Source organism: Leptidea sinapis, chromosome 41 (assembly GCF_905404315.1).
Source record: "Leptidea sinapis chromosome 41, ilLepSina1.1, whole genome shotgun sequence".
Lineage (NCBI taxonomy): Eukaryota > Metazoa > Arthropoda > Insecta > Lepidoptera > Pieridae > Leptidea > Leptidea sinapis.
In genome coordinates, this window is record NC_066305.1 from 7,641,487 (window position 1) to 7,656,788 (window position 15,302).

General features: G+C 35.1%; 1 protein-coding gene across 8 annotated transcripts in view; it reads left to right on the forward strand.

Annotated features, from left to right (window-relative positions):
- The window catches only part of LOC126976468 (diacylglycerol lipase-beta), a 99,333-nt gene extending 84,353 nt beyond the window's left edge, over positions 1 to 14,980 (forward strand). For 3 of the 8 annotated variants that reach the window (XM_050824806.1, XM_050824807.1, XM_050824805.1), the window contains 9 exons: positions 524 to 647; positions 1,687 to 1,810; positions 2,580 to 2,705; positions 3,345 to 3,437; positions 4,393 to 4,547; positions 5,934 to 6,089; positions 8,856 to 8,968; positions 9,832 to 9,852; positions 10,594 to 14,980. In XM_050824806.1, coding sequence (XP_050680763.1) covers positions 524 to 647; positions 1,687 to 1,810; positions 2,580 to 2,705; positions 3,345 to 3,437; positions 4,393 to 4,547; positions 5,934 to 6,089; positions 8,856 to 8,968; positions 9,832 to 9,852; positions 10,594 to 10,765 — 1,084 coding nt within the window. In that variant the 3' untranslated portion in view covers positions 10,766 to 14,980. Of the gene's footprint in view, positions 1 to 523; positions 648 to 1,686; positions 1,811 to 2,579; positions 2,706 to 3,344; positions 3,438 to 4,392; positions 4,548 to 5,933; positions 6,094 to 8,855; positions 8,969 to 9,831; positions 9,853 to 10,593 lie in introns of all 8 variants that reach the window. The other 5 variants (XM_050824811.1, XM_050824808.1, XM_050824812.1 and 2 more) reach the window with 5 other exon arrangements.
- The last annotated feature ends 322 nt before the right edge of the window (positions 14,981 to 15,302 follow it).

Consider the following 15,302-nt stretch of genomic DNA (forward strand, 5'->3'; position numbering starts at 1 on the left):
TTTCATAATCTCGTTAAGACTGGTTAATTTTTGGAAGAGTAAATTCTTAGTTAATTTTTACGTTTTAAATAGAGCCTCTTGCTGTTAGACAACCGATGAAAACAGGCCAGGTATATTACTTTAGTGTACGTGACAAGCTACGTCTTACACTCATGATTTTTTTCGACGTTTTGACACATGCCTAGACGTATAAATGATCTAATTTTCGGTCTTTATCGAACTGGTGAGTGTCTCTTCCGTGTTAGCGAGACGGTATGTTGTATTAGAATTCTTTAATGTAAAAAAGGCCTCAACTAATGTTTCCTCTTAAAGCTTAACTCTTTCCTGCTAAATCTGTAAAATCCTTGTGACCTACCTAGAATAGAATGTATTGTGCAATCTTAGATTAAGGATTGGTCTCCGCTGCGCTAACTAGATACCGCACTACCTGAGAACGTCTACGCCTGCGGAATATAGTTGGAGTGCAGCGCAGACGAATCCTTAATCTTAGTGTGAAATATTGTGTTATTAAATCATATTTCAGGCCAAAGAGTTCCATTGTGACGGATGACAACTGCTGCCTTTGTAATTTCGCTGGTGTCAAATACATGTCCAAGCTGTCATCGGATGACATAATATTTGCATCATTCAACAACCGGGTCTTTGAGGTAAGTTGTCAAAACGAATATTGCCATTTTTTGTAGTTTTTAGGATTTTGTTGATGCCAGTAATATACAGAGATTCTTTCATAGTTAATTCCAAATTTGTTCTTGCACTTCACAGTTTAATTATTGACAGGCACGCGCGCGCTCAAGCGTTGCAGCCTAGCGAAACTCTCTAACGGCTTTTCCAAATATACTATCTACAGACAGAGATAAATTACTACCTTCTACTGTCAGTAATTAGCTGTCAATAATCTGAAACTGTCCCAATATACCCGATAAGTCATTCTTATCACCTTATATTGGGACGCGTGAATTACTATTTCCATACAAACTTCTATCGCTGGTAAGCTATACGTCGTCCCATTGACATACAGCGTGTACGGATAAGGTGAGTTACCGTCGATAAGTTTATTGGAACAGAAAAGTCAACGATAGTAACGACTTTTATCTCAAGTAGGCCGATTCATTCGATTGTATGAAACGTGCAATCATTGACAGATTGACAGGTGACAGCTAGAATCTTGTAAAAAAAGGAGATCCGAAATCCAGTCTGAATAGCAGACCGTAGTAGGGAGACCCATATTTTAATTTGATTCGTCAAGAAAATTATTCATGCCAAGCTTTTTGTTATTTTGTTAAATTTAGCGGTTTATTTTTTTTGTTGTCTACGTTTTGAATTTTGTCGGGCAAACTATTATATATTTCTATAGATTAATTACCGACTATTTCTATTAAGGACTCAAGGTATGCAGTAGTAATTTTTATTGCGGGAGGTTTACTTTATCTGTACCTATGTCTTTCAGGAAATCAACGGGGTTTATTTTCTTTTTTTTTGTATAATAGTGTTAATTTCTTATACTAGTAAGGACCTGGCTCGTGTACGCCTATTTCGGCATATTATTGTGGCCGCACTTTACATGTACGCGGACGGTATCTAGCCGCGGATGCTATCTATGTGTTTTTGTGTTATATTTATTCTGAAAGCGCTCTTTATGATGGTTATTATGTCGATGTTCTAACTGTACCTACCGTCTGGTTGCAGCTGCCATTCTGCGTGATCACGGACCATGATCGAGAGAGCATCGTGGTGGCCATCCGAGGGTCCATCTCCCTCAGTGATATCTTCACTGACTTCACTGCTGGCTCCGAGAAGTTCGAGGCTGATGGTGAATATTTGGTTTGTTTAATAAAAAAAAAGCGATGTGTACAAGACTTCAAGTCAGCTCGAACTAATTACCCGAACCACCGTAACATACCCAGCGTGGCAGCTCAGTGTCACACAACTAAATAAAGTGCCCAAAGCAGTATTCACTTGAAGAAACGTGACGCTTTATATACATTTAATCATCACACAATGAAATCTGTCACAACAGTAGAAGTATTGAATTCAGGTACTTTGTAGGAACTAGCTTTTGGTACGAGAAAACATTTTATGAACGTCTTCTGCGGCTCAGAGTTTTTCCCATACCATCAAATGTACTCACAATAAACGGTCAAAAATCATCTAAATTACTCATTTTTATGGACAACTCGCTGTTGGTTAAAAAATAACTATGGCAAAATTGTTTTCACAAAAAAAGGCAAATGTCTTCTGGATTAGGATTTCCGTGAAGGGTCTCAGTTAAAAAAACACACTGTGTATTAGGAAATTTTTATTAAATCCATAATGGCATCCTCTAATCTCTTTCTGTCCTGCCTACCCTATACTTTTTCCATACAGCAATTTCCTAATGCAATGCTCGAAGTCAAGATAAATAAAAAACAAGAATAATAATTAATTTATGAATATCTGTGCTGTAAAAATGAATTCCACTTATTTATTGCCAATTGGCAGAACGTCTCATAATTTTTTGGTATTTAAATCTGCTTGTCAACGAGATGAAGTTTCTGTTACTATAAAATATCATAAGATAATAAACCAATTATTTATTACAGGTTTACCAGAAGACACAGCTGCACACAAAGGAATGTCGATGGGTGCCGCCAAAATGCTAAGACGACTTACGCCTGTGCTGGAACGGGCATTCCATCAGTTTCCTCATTATGATCTAGTCCTAACAGGTATCAAATTTTGTCTTGACTTACTCTACTTAGCGTCCTTAGAAGGGACAGAGGGCATCCAAGTTGCTACGCCATCTTTTTCATAAAAAAAAAAAAAATCTTGAAGTTTTACATTTTACTTTACGCCAGGTCTTTCTCGTATACTCTGCTCTATTATGCGGGACTCGAATAGGCAGTCTATTAAAGTGCCTACCCAACGTTTTTACTGGGTATTTAGCGTAAGCTAAAACTTACTGGGTTAAAACTCACTACAATAGCAATTTGTTTAATTACAGAAAAAAAATAACTTTAGGTTCTTATTAATAATGTGTTAAAGGCAGCCACGCTAATTTTAATATTCATATTATCTTGGGCTTCGTAAATGATCAGAACGCCTTTGGTGGGTGTTACCAATCCAGTTTCAGTTTCGGTGTTTGTTTTGTGTTTGATCAACGTCTATGCAGTTGATCGATGATCTATGTTTGAGATTTCTCGATTTTTTTGTTGAGTTCAAACAAACGTTTGTGTGACCAGATGTGAAAGTAATAACTCACAATACTCTGGTATTGTGAGACACACAAACAGTTACTGGTCTTGTTGTAACATCCTGAAAACAGCGTAATTTAAAATACTTTTTATTCTATTTTGTATTTCTTTCAGGTCACAGTTTAGGAGCAGGAGTGGCTGTGTTAGTTGCCTTGAAACTGCGGCCGAGATACCCTCATTTAAAAGTGTTTGCCTTTTCCACTCCAGGTAAATTTGAATATAACTGAATTGTTAAGTCAATGTCACCCAACTTATTTTGCTTTGTAGAATATTTTGATATACTATCGTCTAAAAATACACAAAAATAATGTGCAGCAATAGATAATTTTATCCGTAATTCTCATATCTTTATTATCACATTCATTCTGATATCATTTTAATCATTAACAATTATTATTGTTTCTTTATTAATTACATATATTATATATGATTATAAAAGAAGTCGTAGATCTTATAACCGATAGACGCCTAATAAATAATAATAATAAAGTGACTCTTGAAGTGGCTCTTTGCACAGGATGCCGCCTAGATTATGGGTGAAGGGCGCCGTAGCTAGTGAAATTACTGGGCAAATGAGACTTAACATCTTATGATGGGGTTTTTCAAGAATGCTTGGCCGGCACTGCATTGTGATGGGCAGGTTGTATAAATTACCATCAGCCGAACGTCCTGCTCGTCTCGTCCCTTATTTTCATTAAAAAAAATGTTCACAATATGTTGAAAACATTACCTGATCAATGAGAATTCAGTACCTCGCACCTGCTTACCTCAGTTGGTTGACTGAATTGCTTGTATTGCCATGCAATACAGATGGCAGAAATAATGAATTAATAAATTTAAAAAAATACCGTTCACAAATTGCTGTCACAATTGGACGTAGTTCCTGAAAATTTGTTCCAAGCCACAAACATCACATTTTAAGGAATTCGTGTTTAAAGTTTAATAAATATTAGTGTATTCCATACATGTGGGTAGGGCACTAAGTCATGATGACATTTAAAGAATGACAGTAGGGCTGCTATTTTTTGTCAGTCTGTTAGTATGCATCACATGACCAGTTTTGTATTCTAAACTCAATTTCGACATGAATGTGGTTTGGAACGTTTTTCTGGAATTACGTCAAATTATCTACGCCAAAACCAAAATATGATTAATATTACAGCGGGACTTATAAGTCGGGAGGCTGCTCGCTTCACGGAGAGCTTTGTGTTGACAGTGGGAGTTGGTGATGATCTGGTGATGAGACTCAGTGTGCACAGTATTGAAAACTTACGAACAAAAGTCATACAGACGATACATGCTACTAAGGTACCGAAGGTAAGTTATGAAATAGAAAACAATTTAATTTGAACTATTGTTATTCCAAGAGTCAAGACGCATATACGGAGGTCACACTAAAAGTTTTACGTAACTTAAAAGAACAACATGTCATAACCAAAATATTATGTTAATAGCTTTTCAAAATATTCTCCGGTTTTTTCGGTTCAAAACAATAATTCACGTTTCGTCTCCTGTGACAATATCAATAACAGCATTAGAATGTCTGTGGTCGTACTTCATTAGCATCTGTGAGCACCATTCCACGCGAGCCTGCTTCTGCTCCGCTGTCAGTTAATGAGGGATCCAACGACAACAAAGTTTCCGAACTTTCAATTCTAAGTATAAAATTTTCTGAATTTGGCTCATACCAATCCCCAATAGTCCTCGAATTGTCTCATAGGTATTTTGCGGGTTTTTTTTTCATTAGCCGCTTAACAGTAGTCACATTATTTTGGTTGACGGCAGCCCATCATGTAAAGAAAGCCGATCTCTCTCAAATTCAGCAAACCATCGCCTCACGGTGCTAAAGCAAGGTGCTTCTCTCCCAAAAACATTTTGAAGACGAGCGGCCCAGTCTTGTGGAGAGAGAGAGAACTTTTAAAATCATAAAAAATCATCGCTCTAAAATATTCTCGACTTAATTCCATTTTCGTTGCGTACGTAGAACTTTGATGTGTGATACAAAACAATTGACAAGTGATTTCCCGCCAATTGTTTCTTTTTTATTACTAACAAGGTTGCAACGTTTCAAAAAATATAGCATTCGAAATTCAAATAGTTCCGACTAGCTTGAAGTGCAAAACTTTTAGTGTGCCCCATGTAGTAACGTTTAATTCATGATTACACAAATTTGAAATTACTTACATACTGTGGAAGTAAAAAAAAAATATTAAAATGTATGTAATTTGATAACAATTTTACGAAGATAATTCTTATATTATTTCATTTACTATTTCAATTTACCTGTTTGCACCTGCCAACCCAATGGTCTTGACAGGTAAAAGGTAGCCAACCACGTGTAAGGCCATAGATATATCATCCCACATACGTCAGTCAGTATACTATAATATATAATGATGAACGTCCTGCTCGCCTCGTCCTTTAATGTTATAAAAAAGTTAGGTATTGAATATTTGAAGTTTGAGTATTTTAGTTGCATTACTTTACATATATTGTTATTGAAATGACTTGTAAAAAGATGAAGCTGCAAATGTTGATTTAAAAAAGTGAAGTTTCTTGGCACTTGTTCACGTTAAAGCTCGATTTTTTCCGAAGTGGTGATAAATATAAAAAAAAAACTTTTTTGAAGTGTGAATTCCTTGACCCTACATGAATAAAGTGATTTTGATTTGATTTGAGTTAATAATTTGTTTTCTTTTCCAGTACCGCATCATGTTGAATGGTTTTGGATATGCTTTGTTCGGCGTGCCTGCCCGCGACCTGGAGTCCACGTGGCGGAGGCCCGAGGACCTGGAAGCAAACAACTCCGACGACTCGACGGACGCACTGCTGGTGCAGACAGTGTCCACCGTGAGTGCTGTCAGTAAGCCTTTCTTACAGGTCTTGTGTGCCGTCTTCGTGTTGTTTACTGTGTGCCTCGCTGTTGTCTCCTTTTGCTATGTTTTCTTTTGAAGTGAAAACTTTTGTAGGCGCGCTGAACTATTTATTTTGTGGTTTATTGTATGAGACTGTGACGTCATCTACTATATAACGCTCGTTAGCCTCGACAAAGGCAATAACTTTACATGTATTGTTATTAAAATAATTTGTATGAAAAGAAAAAACTTTTTACATTCATAATTCGGTTAAGTGTCATTTCCTTGACCTAGATCAAATCAAAATCACTATTTATTTTGATTTGATTTAATTCATGTATTTTAAATATTATAACTTAATGAATATAGAACAAACAAAAATGTTTAGTATTATTAAAATTGCCTTGATAAAGTTTTCACTTCTATAGTGTGTGTTTTTTTTAAGTTTTTTATTGTTGCACAATTGGTTAAACATATTGGTTGCACAGTTGGTGTACATTACGCACGAATTCGCGGCCTTTCTCCTACAGGAGGCGGGATTTTTCATTCCAGTTGAGTATGTCGCCTTTAGGTAGGTATATATACTAAAATTTGGGGCCACACTGTTCTCTTGCTAGCAATGGCCTTGAACTTGAGCAGGATTTGCGAAGGGTCAGTTTATCGGCAGATTCTGAACAGTCTGTTTGGGTTTTATTTTGGCTGCAGGTAAGTAGATCGCTGTATCAAATATTTCAGATGTAATGGTAAACAATGTACGGCTGCACATACACCAGTATATGTCGATCGAATTGCCCTGATTGAATTGTACTTTTAAGGATTGCTTTGTACAGGTCTGAAACCTTAGATTAAGAATAAAATGATTTTGGATATATTGCTGAAAAATAATCGATGAAGATTTGATAAATGTAACATAATTTTGTTGCTAGCTTTTTCGAGCATTAAACATTTTGTATTATATCATGTAATTTTAAATTAAGGATTGGGCTCCGCTGCGCTCCAACCAGATATCGCAGGCGTAGTCGCAAATTGCGGCAACTAGTACTACGCCCAAGTGGGCGTTTTCGAGCCAGACTCTAACAATGTGTGACGTTGACGTGCCACGTTTTCTGTAAAACTTTGCTAATATATGAAACTAAAATGCCGGGTTGCGGAGTAAAACTTTGTAAAAATAATGTTACAAGAAATAAGAAAGACACTGGGATCAAATATCATCAGTAAGTATTTTGTATTTTTTTTAATTTCAATGTAAAATAACACGAATGTTACAAAAAATGAATGATGCCAATGAGTGTCAAGATGACACGCATACAAGCATCTAATTCTAATAGTTGCCTTAATAAAAAAGCTATTGTTCTTAGGTAGTGCGGTATCTTGTAGGAGTGCAGCGGAGACCAATTCTTAATCTATGTCTCAAACATATCAATCAGCTCTCAGCGAAACTAATGTGCCTGTTGCAGTCGAGTACATTAATATTGCATCGCTAAAAGTAGCTATCAACGCTGTAAAGCTATTGTCAAACAAACAGCGAACTGCAATCGTAGCGTTTTAATTTTGTTATGTAGGTAAAGACTATAAGTATCGTTTGACACATAGACACATGGAAAAGCAAAAGCAAACCGAATACGTGGCGAACCAAAGGGCGCGTCACGCCAGGACAAACCAAAGGCAAGCGAGCGAAGCGAGGCGTGAGCGAGATAGATGTTATTATTAGCTGGCTTTGTAATTGTATGTACGACGTTAAACAGTGAGCGAATGCGAGACGCAAATCAAGAGCGAAGCTCGATCGTTAAGTTTATTTACAAAACTTTGACACGAGTAGTTCCACAAAGTTACGCTTTCGTTTTGCTGTGCTTAGTGCTTACTTTGTAGTTTGACGTCTCCGCTTCGGTTCTCATTCTCCATGCTTTTAGTTCGGTTCGGTTCGCATTTATGTTTGACAATATCTTCTTACGATATTATTGCTTCGCTTAAAGAAATTGATTGTTAAAACGACTTATTCAATGCTTTATCCATAGTCATAGCGACACCGCGACTAACAGTATTATGTTTTATGTATTTTCATTTATTTGCTCCCCTTTTTAGAATTGGTTTTATGCTTTACATGTAGGAGGAGGGATACGAGAATTTTATATGAAAGATAATAAAATATCCAAACTTACAGCTTTATTATAATATATACATCCAAACTTACAGCTTACCTATTACTATATTGGCCTTAAATTGTGGGTTGTACGGTAAGTCCTTTCCACAATGCTCTAAGATACAAGAAATCAAAACTAAGAAGTATGATTTATGGTATGATGTATTATAAAGTGACGCAGGTTATACTTAGGGTATGTCCCGATATGCACTGCGAGCACTGCACAGTGCTATCACTTAAGAAAAATTCGTTGCGTTATGGACTGCCAGTATACTGCCGCAGTACCCTAGGGAAATATATGCCGTCATAAATCGCCGACATATTCTACTGTGAGCACTGGCGTTTTCCAGGTAAGGTACACGCAGATCACGTGATCAGTCAAAACCACACCAGTTTAATCCCAAATATTTTTAATTTGACAGTACGTAAAAAATGCGACTGACAGTATACGGGATTGCGTTCCATTTTGAATAGTAACCAGTATAACTGGCTATAAAGGAACGGCTTCACAGTATACTAAATTGACATCACACTGTACAGTGGTCGCAGTGCATATCGGAACATACCCTTAGATGATCAAACTGAAATTAAAAGGGATTTCAATAATTTTACGTGGTGTGTACTTTCCAGGAGGCAGCGCTAGTATCGCGGGATGTATTCGCGCGTCGGTTCTCCTCAGCTCGACTATTCACCCCGGGAAGAATACTGCATATTGTTCGAAGAAAACGCATGGGAATTGAAAAGTATGTTCATAGCAATTTCATTAGTTTGAAAAGCGGTTGCTCTAACAATGGCTTGTTCCATTTGCGATCTATGGATCACGGGTTCGATTCCTGTCTCATTTTATTGCTAATGATAGATTGGAATAGTCTTCAAATGAAAATGTAATAATAAATATATCTTGACCGTGCAAACATTACCTACACAAATTTAAAAGCAATTTCTCCATATTTCAATTTCAGATTTAGAATAAGCCCTTCGCTCCAAGTTGAAATGGTATTATTTGATCAGCACCTCTTATAATCCGTGATTGATATAGAAAAATTTAAAAAATCTTTATAACATAGCATCTAAATAAATTTAAATATAATTCAAGTAGATAAATGTAACAACTATATTTAGAATACTATGATTACATTAAATTAAAACTATCATTACGGGGAAGTGTAACAAGAATACTGGCACCATTTTCATGTTGGATAGCTAGGCTAACCCGTTGACCGAAACAGCTGCCAGCGCGGCGCTTGGGTTACCATTAGCCCCATTGAGGCGAAATAAATGAATGATATTAGATACTTTGTATTAATTGTATCTATATATTGAAAATGGTCTTTGTTTGAGGCTCTTTCATGCCTAAACCACTGATCGTATCGACATGAAACTACCACCATTCGATGCGAAATTCTTAAATTCATTTCCTTTTAAAATTCGCCCAGCGAAGCGAATATTATATAAATAACACAATCTTTATCTTTATCAATTTAAACGTCTATTATATTATATTATAAATTGCGTAGAATCCCGCTTCTGATTCATAATATTTTTGCTTTCGATAATACAAATATCTAAAACTGTTTTATTTTTCCTTTTTGCTTGCCTACCAAAGCACGGAAACTGAAGAAGAAAGGTAAAATTTAATATTTTTGAATCATGCTATGCATTAAACAATATACAGATTATACAAAGCCATTTCATAAACTTGTCAAATGACATACAAGTGTTGAAAAAAATGAAATAGAAAGGGAGCCGACTTAAAAGTCATATTATATTATTATTCATATATAAATATCAACTTGAATATTGAAAATTCTATAATATAATTTGTTTAATGTATTTAAATGCAGATGTTTCTGATGTTATTTTTCCCCAAGTTACGCAAAATTTATGAATTGATTCAGTCGAAGCCAGCAAAGGAGGTTATAAGAATGATCAAGGGTTCATTGATATAGAAGAAATCAAATCAAATAAATCAACTCAAAATAAATTTATTCGTGTAATGTCAAGGAAATTACACTTATGAATGTCAAAAGTTTTCTTTTCTTTTTACATTTACCACCGCTTCAAACGATGGTATTTTTTGAATTTGTGTTCCCTTTCTATTTGTCGTTTTATGTTAAAATTCTTATTGGTGTGTTTCATTGTCTTGTTTATCTCGGATTTCATCAGATCATCATTTTGTTATGTTTTTCAATTTAAAGGAATTATCACATGGGTGTCAATAACAAAACATTAAACACTTAAACAGCACACAACATAGCCTTATTTACGCCGCGTTTATGATCTAATGTGATAAAAATGGGTGGATTGTTGAATTGATTGATGGTCAGTTGGCGGGATCACTAAGATTGACGATATTTTAATATTACAGAAAAGTGCGTATACAAGAACCAACGTATGAGATGCGGTGGGCTTGTCCGGAAGACTTCATCGAGCTCCAAGTGATGCCGCGCATGTTACTTGATCATCTACCTGAGAATGTATACCGTACAATTGAAACTATTGTGACTGAAAAACACCATTATAGGGGTAACGTACTGTAGATACATTCAGCAATGAAATCCGACACCCGAATCTTTTGAAACTGTCTGTCATTGACTACATGGCTGTATTTCTACGTGTGTAAAATATGAATCTCTTATTTTCGGGCTTGCCTCAGAATTTATAATATTAATTAGGTATAATTTATAATATTTTTATTAGCGTCTGTATCTCGTAACTATTTTATTATATTTGATCAAATCGAGAAAACAAATGTATAATATGATGTAATAATGCATAATATAGATGGACTTGAAGAAGAAGTTAAGAGTCAACGACGTTAAAAGCGAAGCATTTATGTGCATTATCCTTTAAATATTAGTAATAATTTACTGCACTGTTTAATCGGTATAATGTATTGAATAATATAGTACCTACGGTCAAACTGAAAGAGATAAAATTATATACCTACTACGCTAGAGAAAATGTGACGCGAAATGGGTTATTATCCGAAATTTTGCAATGTTATGTACAGAATATAACACATTGCGTTTCTGAATTAGTGGTAAATTCTGACTTTAAATTTGTAAATTCGAATTTTTTCGTATCTACTCAGATCATTATAGCAAGATATTGTTTTATTGAAATGTAAGTTATTGATTGCGAACAACAAACGGTCACTTTTTTAAATTTTAAATGTATTTAATTACATCGCCAGGGCCGTTTTTTATCATAATATTAATATTATATATTGTACCTACATGGTAGTATAGTGCCCGCGTACGTTATAATTGACTGAAGAACTTAAATATTGGCAATCGCGAATGACTGTCTAAAGGACCCTTAATATGTGTATCGGTAATTCAGGTCGATAGGAACGAACGTAAATACATTGGACGTTGGATTGAGAATATTTTATACACCTTCACTCTGCTTTACGATGGTGTAATATGATAAAGTAATAATATTTTGTGAATCTTTTGTAAATATGTAGTGATTAAATTTGTAAATATTTATATATTATTTTAATATTTTATGTAGGTATGTGATTGACGAACAAAATGTGAGACTGTGATGATGTTATGATAATTTTATAGTTTCATAGACGCTAAGATTCTAATGTAAATATTATTTTAAGATTAATTGTTATGACAATTGTCAACGGCCGGTGCAAATGTAGTGTTTTAAAAATATACCACGTATTTAGCAAATCTTTTTTTTTAATGTTTGTGACATGTTTTAGGCTTTTTGACTTTGGGTAAATAAAAAACTGTCAGATGATTTATTTATTTTTTGTTATTTCGTTTTATATTTCTGAAGCTTAAAGTATCCACAGCATGTATTTTATAATTACCATGTATGTAATAGGTATAATATATATCACTTATAATATACTTAGTTACTTAATAGGCTCAATATATTTTTATTTATTTCAGTAAGAGTTTTGGACTTATCAAAATTAATTTGCTCAAAATACAAAGCAATTGTGGTGTAAGATATATTTATATTTTGTTTTAAAATGATTCAAGTACAATTAGTAGAATTGTAATCAGTGTTACCGGTGTCAATTAATAACTAAGCATGTAAAATGTATTATATTAGAATAATTATGTAAGCATATCGTAGTATTACAAATTGAGAATTGTATTTACCTAGAAATAGTTTTAGAGATATATATATATATAAACTTACATAATGGGGCCGAAAAGAATTGAACTAGGCAGACTGTCTAGAGCTTCTCCTTGTTGCGTCGTATTAATTGTACCACAAATCCAGCACTCACCATATATTCTTATTATTCCTATTGCTATATCCCGGTAGACTCGTTAGAGACACTGGTGTGCAGAAGACACGTATGGGCACCTACCTAGTAAAAGAAAATCGATAGAATGACATCAAATTTAATTTCAAATAGTCACATATTGAACATCGACTACCAACCATTCGAAAATGTATGCCTTAGACCTTGAGAAGAACGAAAGAATAAATCTCAACAGGCTTCTTGTTTCTAAAAAAATATAAAATTATATTGCAATAAAATTTATTATTACAATAGCCCGAGGGCGGTCGCTCCATTCCAAATGACACGTAAACGTCTTTTAACAATTCTTTTGCATTTCGTAACACATTTTGTTTAACATTTTCTCATATCATGTTGTAAATGCATAATATAGGTACATCGCCCAACAAAAGATTTACTAACTCGATTTAACCGAGTAGTAGGCATAACAAGTTTATGTTAGCTCCTGGTGCGAACATTATGATTATCATAGTTTCTAGAAAACTCGCTTAAGTTCATATGTTCACATATAACACAACGCGATAGTAAACTCCGTCCTACTTACATATTATTCTTATACGACTTTTGATTCTACTCTCAATTTCGACATTTCGCAATTGTAACAAATTTTAGTGCAAAATGTGCCTTCCTGTTCTCTTTTCGAATCTGAAGTAGGAGAATCGAAAAAACGTGCTATTTACTAAATATATAAACCCTTTTACTTCAATCGCGCGTAAAGATTATGGCGCCTCTTCACAATCGACGAATAAAGGCGATTATACGCGAGCACGATAACGAGCTTATTCACTTCTAGTCGCCGATCATCATATAATCGTCATAGTGATCGCGGCAATCGGTAGCTGATAAGTCACCCATCGCCGCGATCAATCGATGCGTGCCAAAAAAACCGATCACCGATCGGTTTTTCGGGCACGCATCAAAAAGAATTCGCGAGTAGTTGCGTGAATGTGCCTACACGATCACCGGTCATTCATTCACTGGAGCACAATGGACGGTGAGCGAGGACGTACATACTTCGCTTCGTCACATTCGTCGCGGAGTTGTTTTGTTTTCCTTTCATTTACATAGCACGAGTACGGTAGAATGACTACTGGTTGGTCAAATAAAGAAACATTTCATTTCATAGAACTTATCAGAACTACCCAGAATTACGAAATCCCAAACATAAATATTGTATACTGAAATTCAATGAATGCTAGCAGCAGCTCTAAACTCCACGTCCATCTTGAAGGACTGCCGCTCAATAAATGATCACGGTGGATCGTGTGGATGCTTACACGATGATCAAAGATTAATCGCCGATAGTGAAGATTAGGCTGTACACGCACACTTTTGGTTGCACTTTTTGGTTTTTAGTTGCTTTGGGACATAGAAGTTAATATTTATATAATGTTGCGATTATTCTAAAGTATTAGATATTATATCTCATCACGCTGCGTGTTCTGCTACACACGTGTCACGAACGACTTCGCTGGGCATTATAGGCCCTATTGCATAATTGTACTACCATGACATAATATTTACTGATATTCTGTTAACCAGGAACCTATACCTCAAACGCATATAATTACTAGGATAAGATATCGACGTTTTTAAAAGTTAATAATATAGCGCATTTTTTGTAAACATTCCGTTAATACTTCATGTCGGTAGCCTATAGGCACAATGCAGTAATAGGACAGTAGCGTAACTCAGCGATCTACTTGCAATTTATCAATTTATACCTACATCGGGGCGGAGCGTTAGGGTTGCTACATACAAAAAGATAGACGACGCAAACGGCGCGGCGCAGCTAATTTAACTCGGACAGCGACTAGTCTCGGCGACGCATACGTGGCACTCAATAGTTTTGTCGTCCCAAGATTGCTTAGCGGCCGTGTTAATCATGTGTATGTGTGTGTGCGTCGATAGGGACGCTCTAGTATGATGTTAAAGTACTGTCCTATTACTGTATTGTGCTGTAGGCATGCATCAATTATATTTGTATATAATATCGCCTTTTAATTATGTTCCTAATATTATATTGCCATTGTTATTAATGTATGATAATACAGAATATTCATACCATATTTGCTGCAAGCAGTTGTAAGTAATTATTAGAAGTAAATCATTGTTTTGTAGTGGTGTAATTTTATAAGTACGAAAATATATATTTTAAAAAGACATAATACTTCCAATTAATTACTCAAAAATCAAAATTTTAATTGGGAAACTCAGTATTTTGTGTGTATATAAGGTGTTCGTTGATTAGTGTTGCCAGTATTTTATTATCTACCCTTTTCTACTATACTATACTCCTCGTCCACTAAAGACTTCTATTTTGTTACTAATCGTTAAAATTTGAGTATTAGAAGGACACAGGTTCTTTTCACTTGTACCCTAAATTAGGGGCTTTTATTCTCTCACTGTATTTTAGATTTATGCCAATATATTGTGTTGGGTTTGTGTTAATTTATAATAAATTTATTTTAAGAAATTGTGTCGTATGATTGATGTCTCTCCCTTGTTCATTCTCCTCCGTCAGTCTAAATTTAGTTGAAAAAACTACGAACTTTGAGTTTTAATTCAGATTATCAGTTGCTACAGAAAGACCGCTTATTATTAGTAAGTAATTCTAAGCAAAATTGGTCTTAAACAGCATGTGCTGTATAGCGGTATTAAGAAGAGACTTCCGTGAGGTTTTTTTTATCGAAGAGGAGGACAAACAAGCGTACGAGTCATCTGATGTTAAGTGATCACCGCCGCCCACATTCTCTTGCAGCACCAGAGGATTTAAAGGTGTCATGTGGTAACTTTTA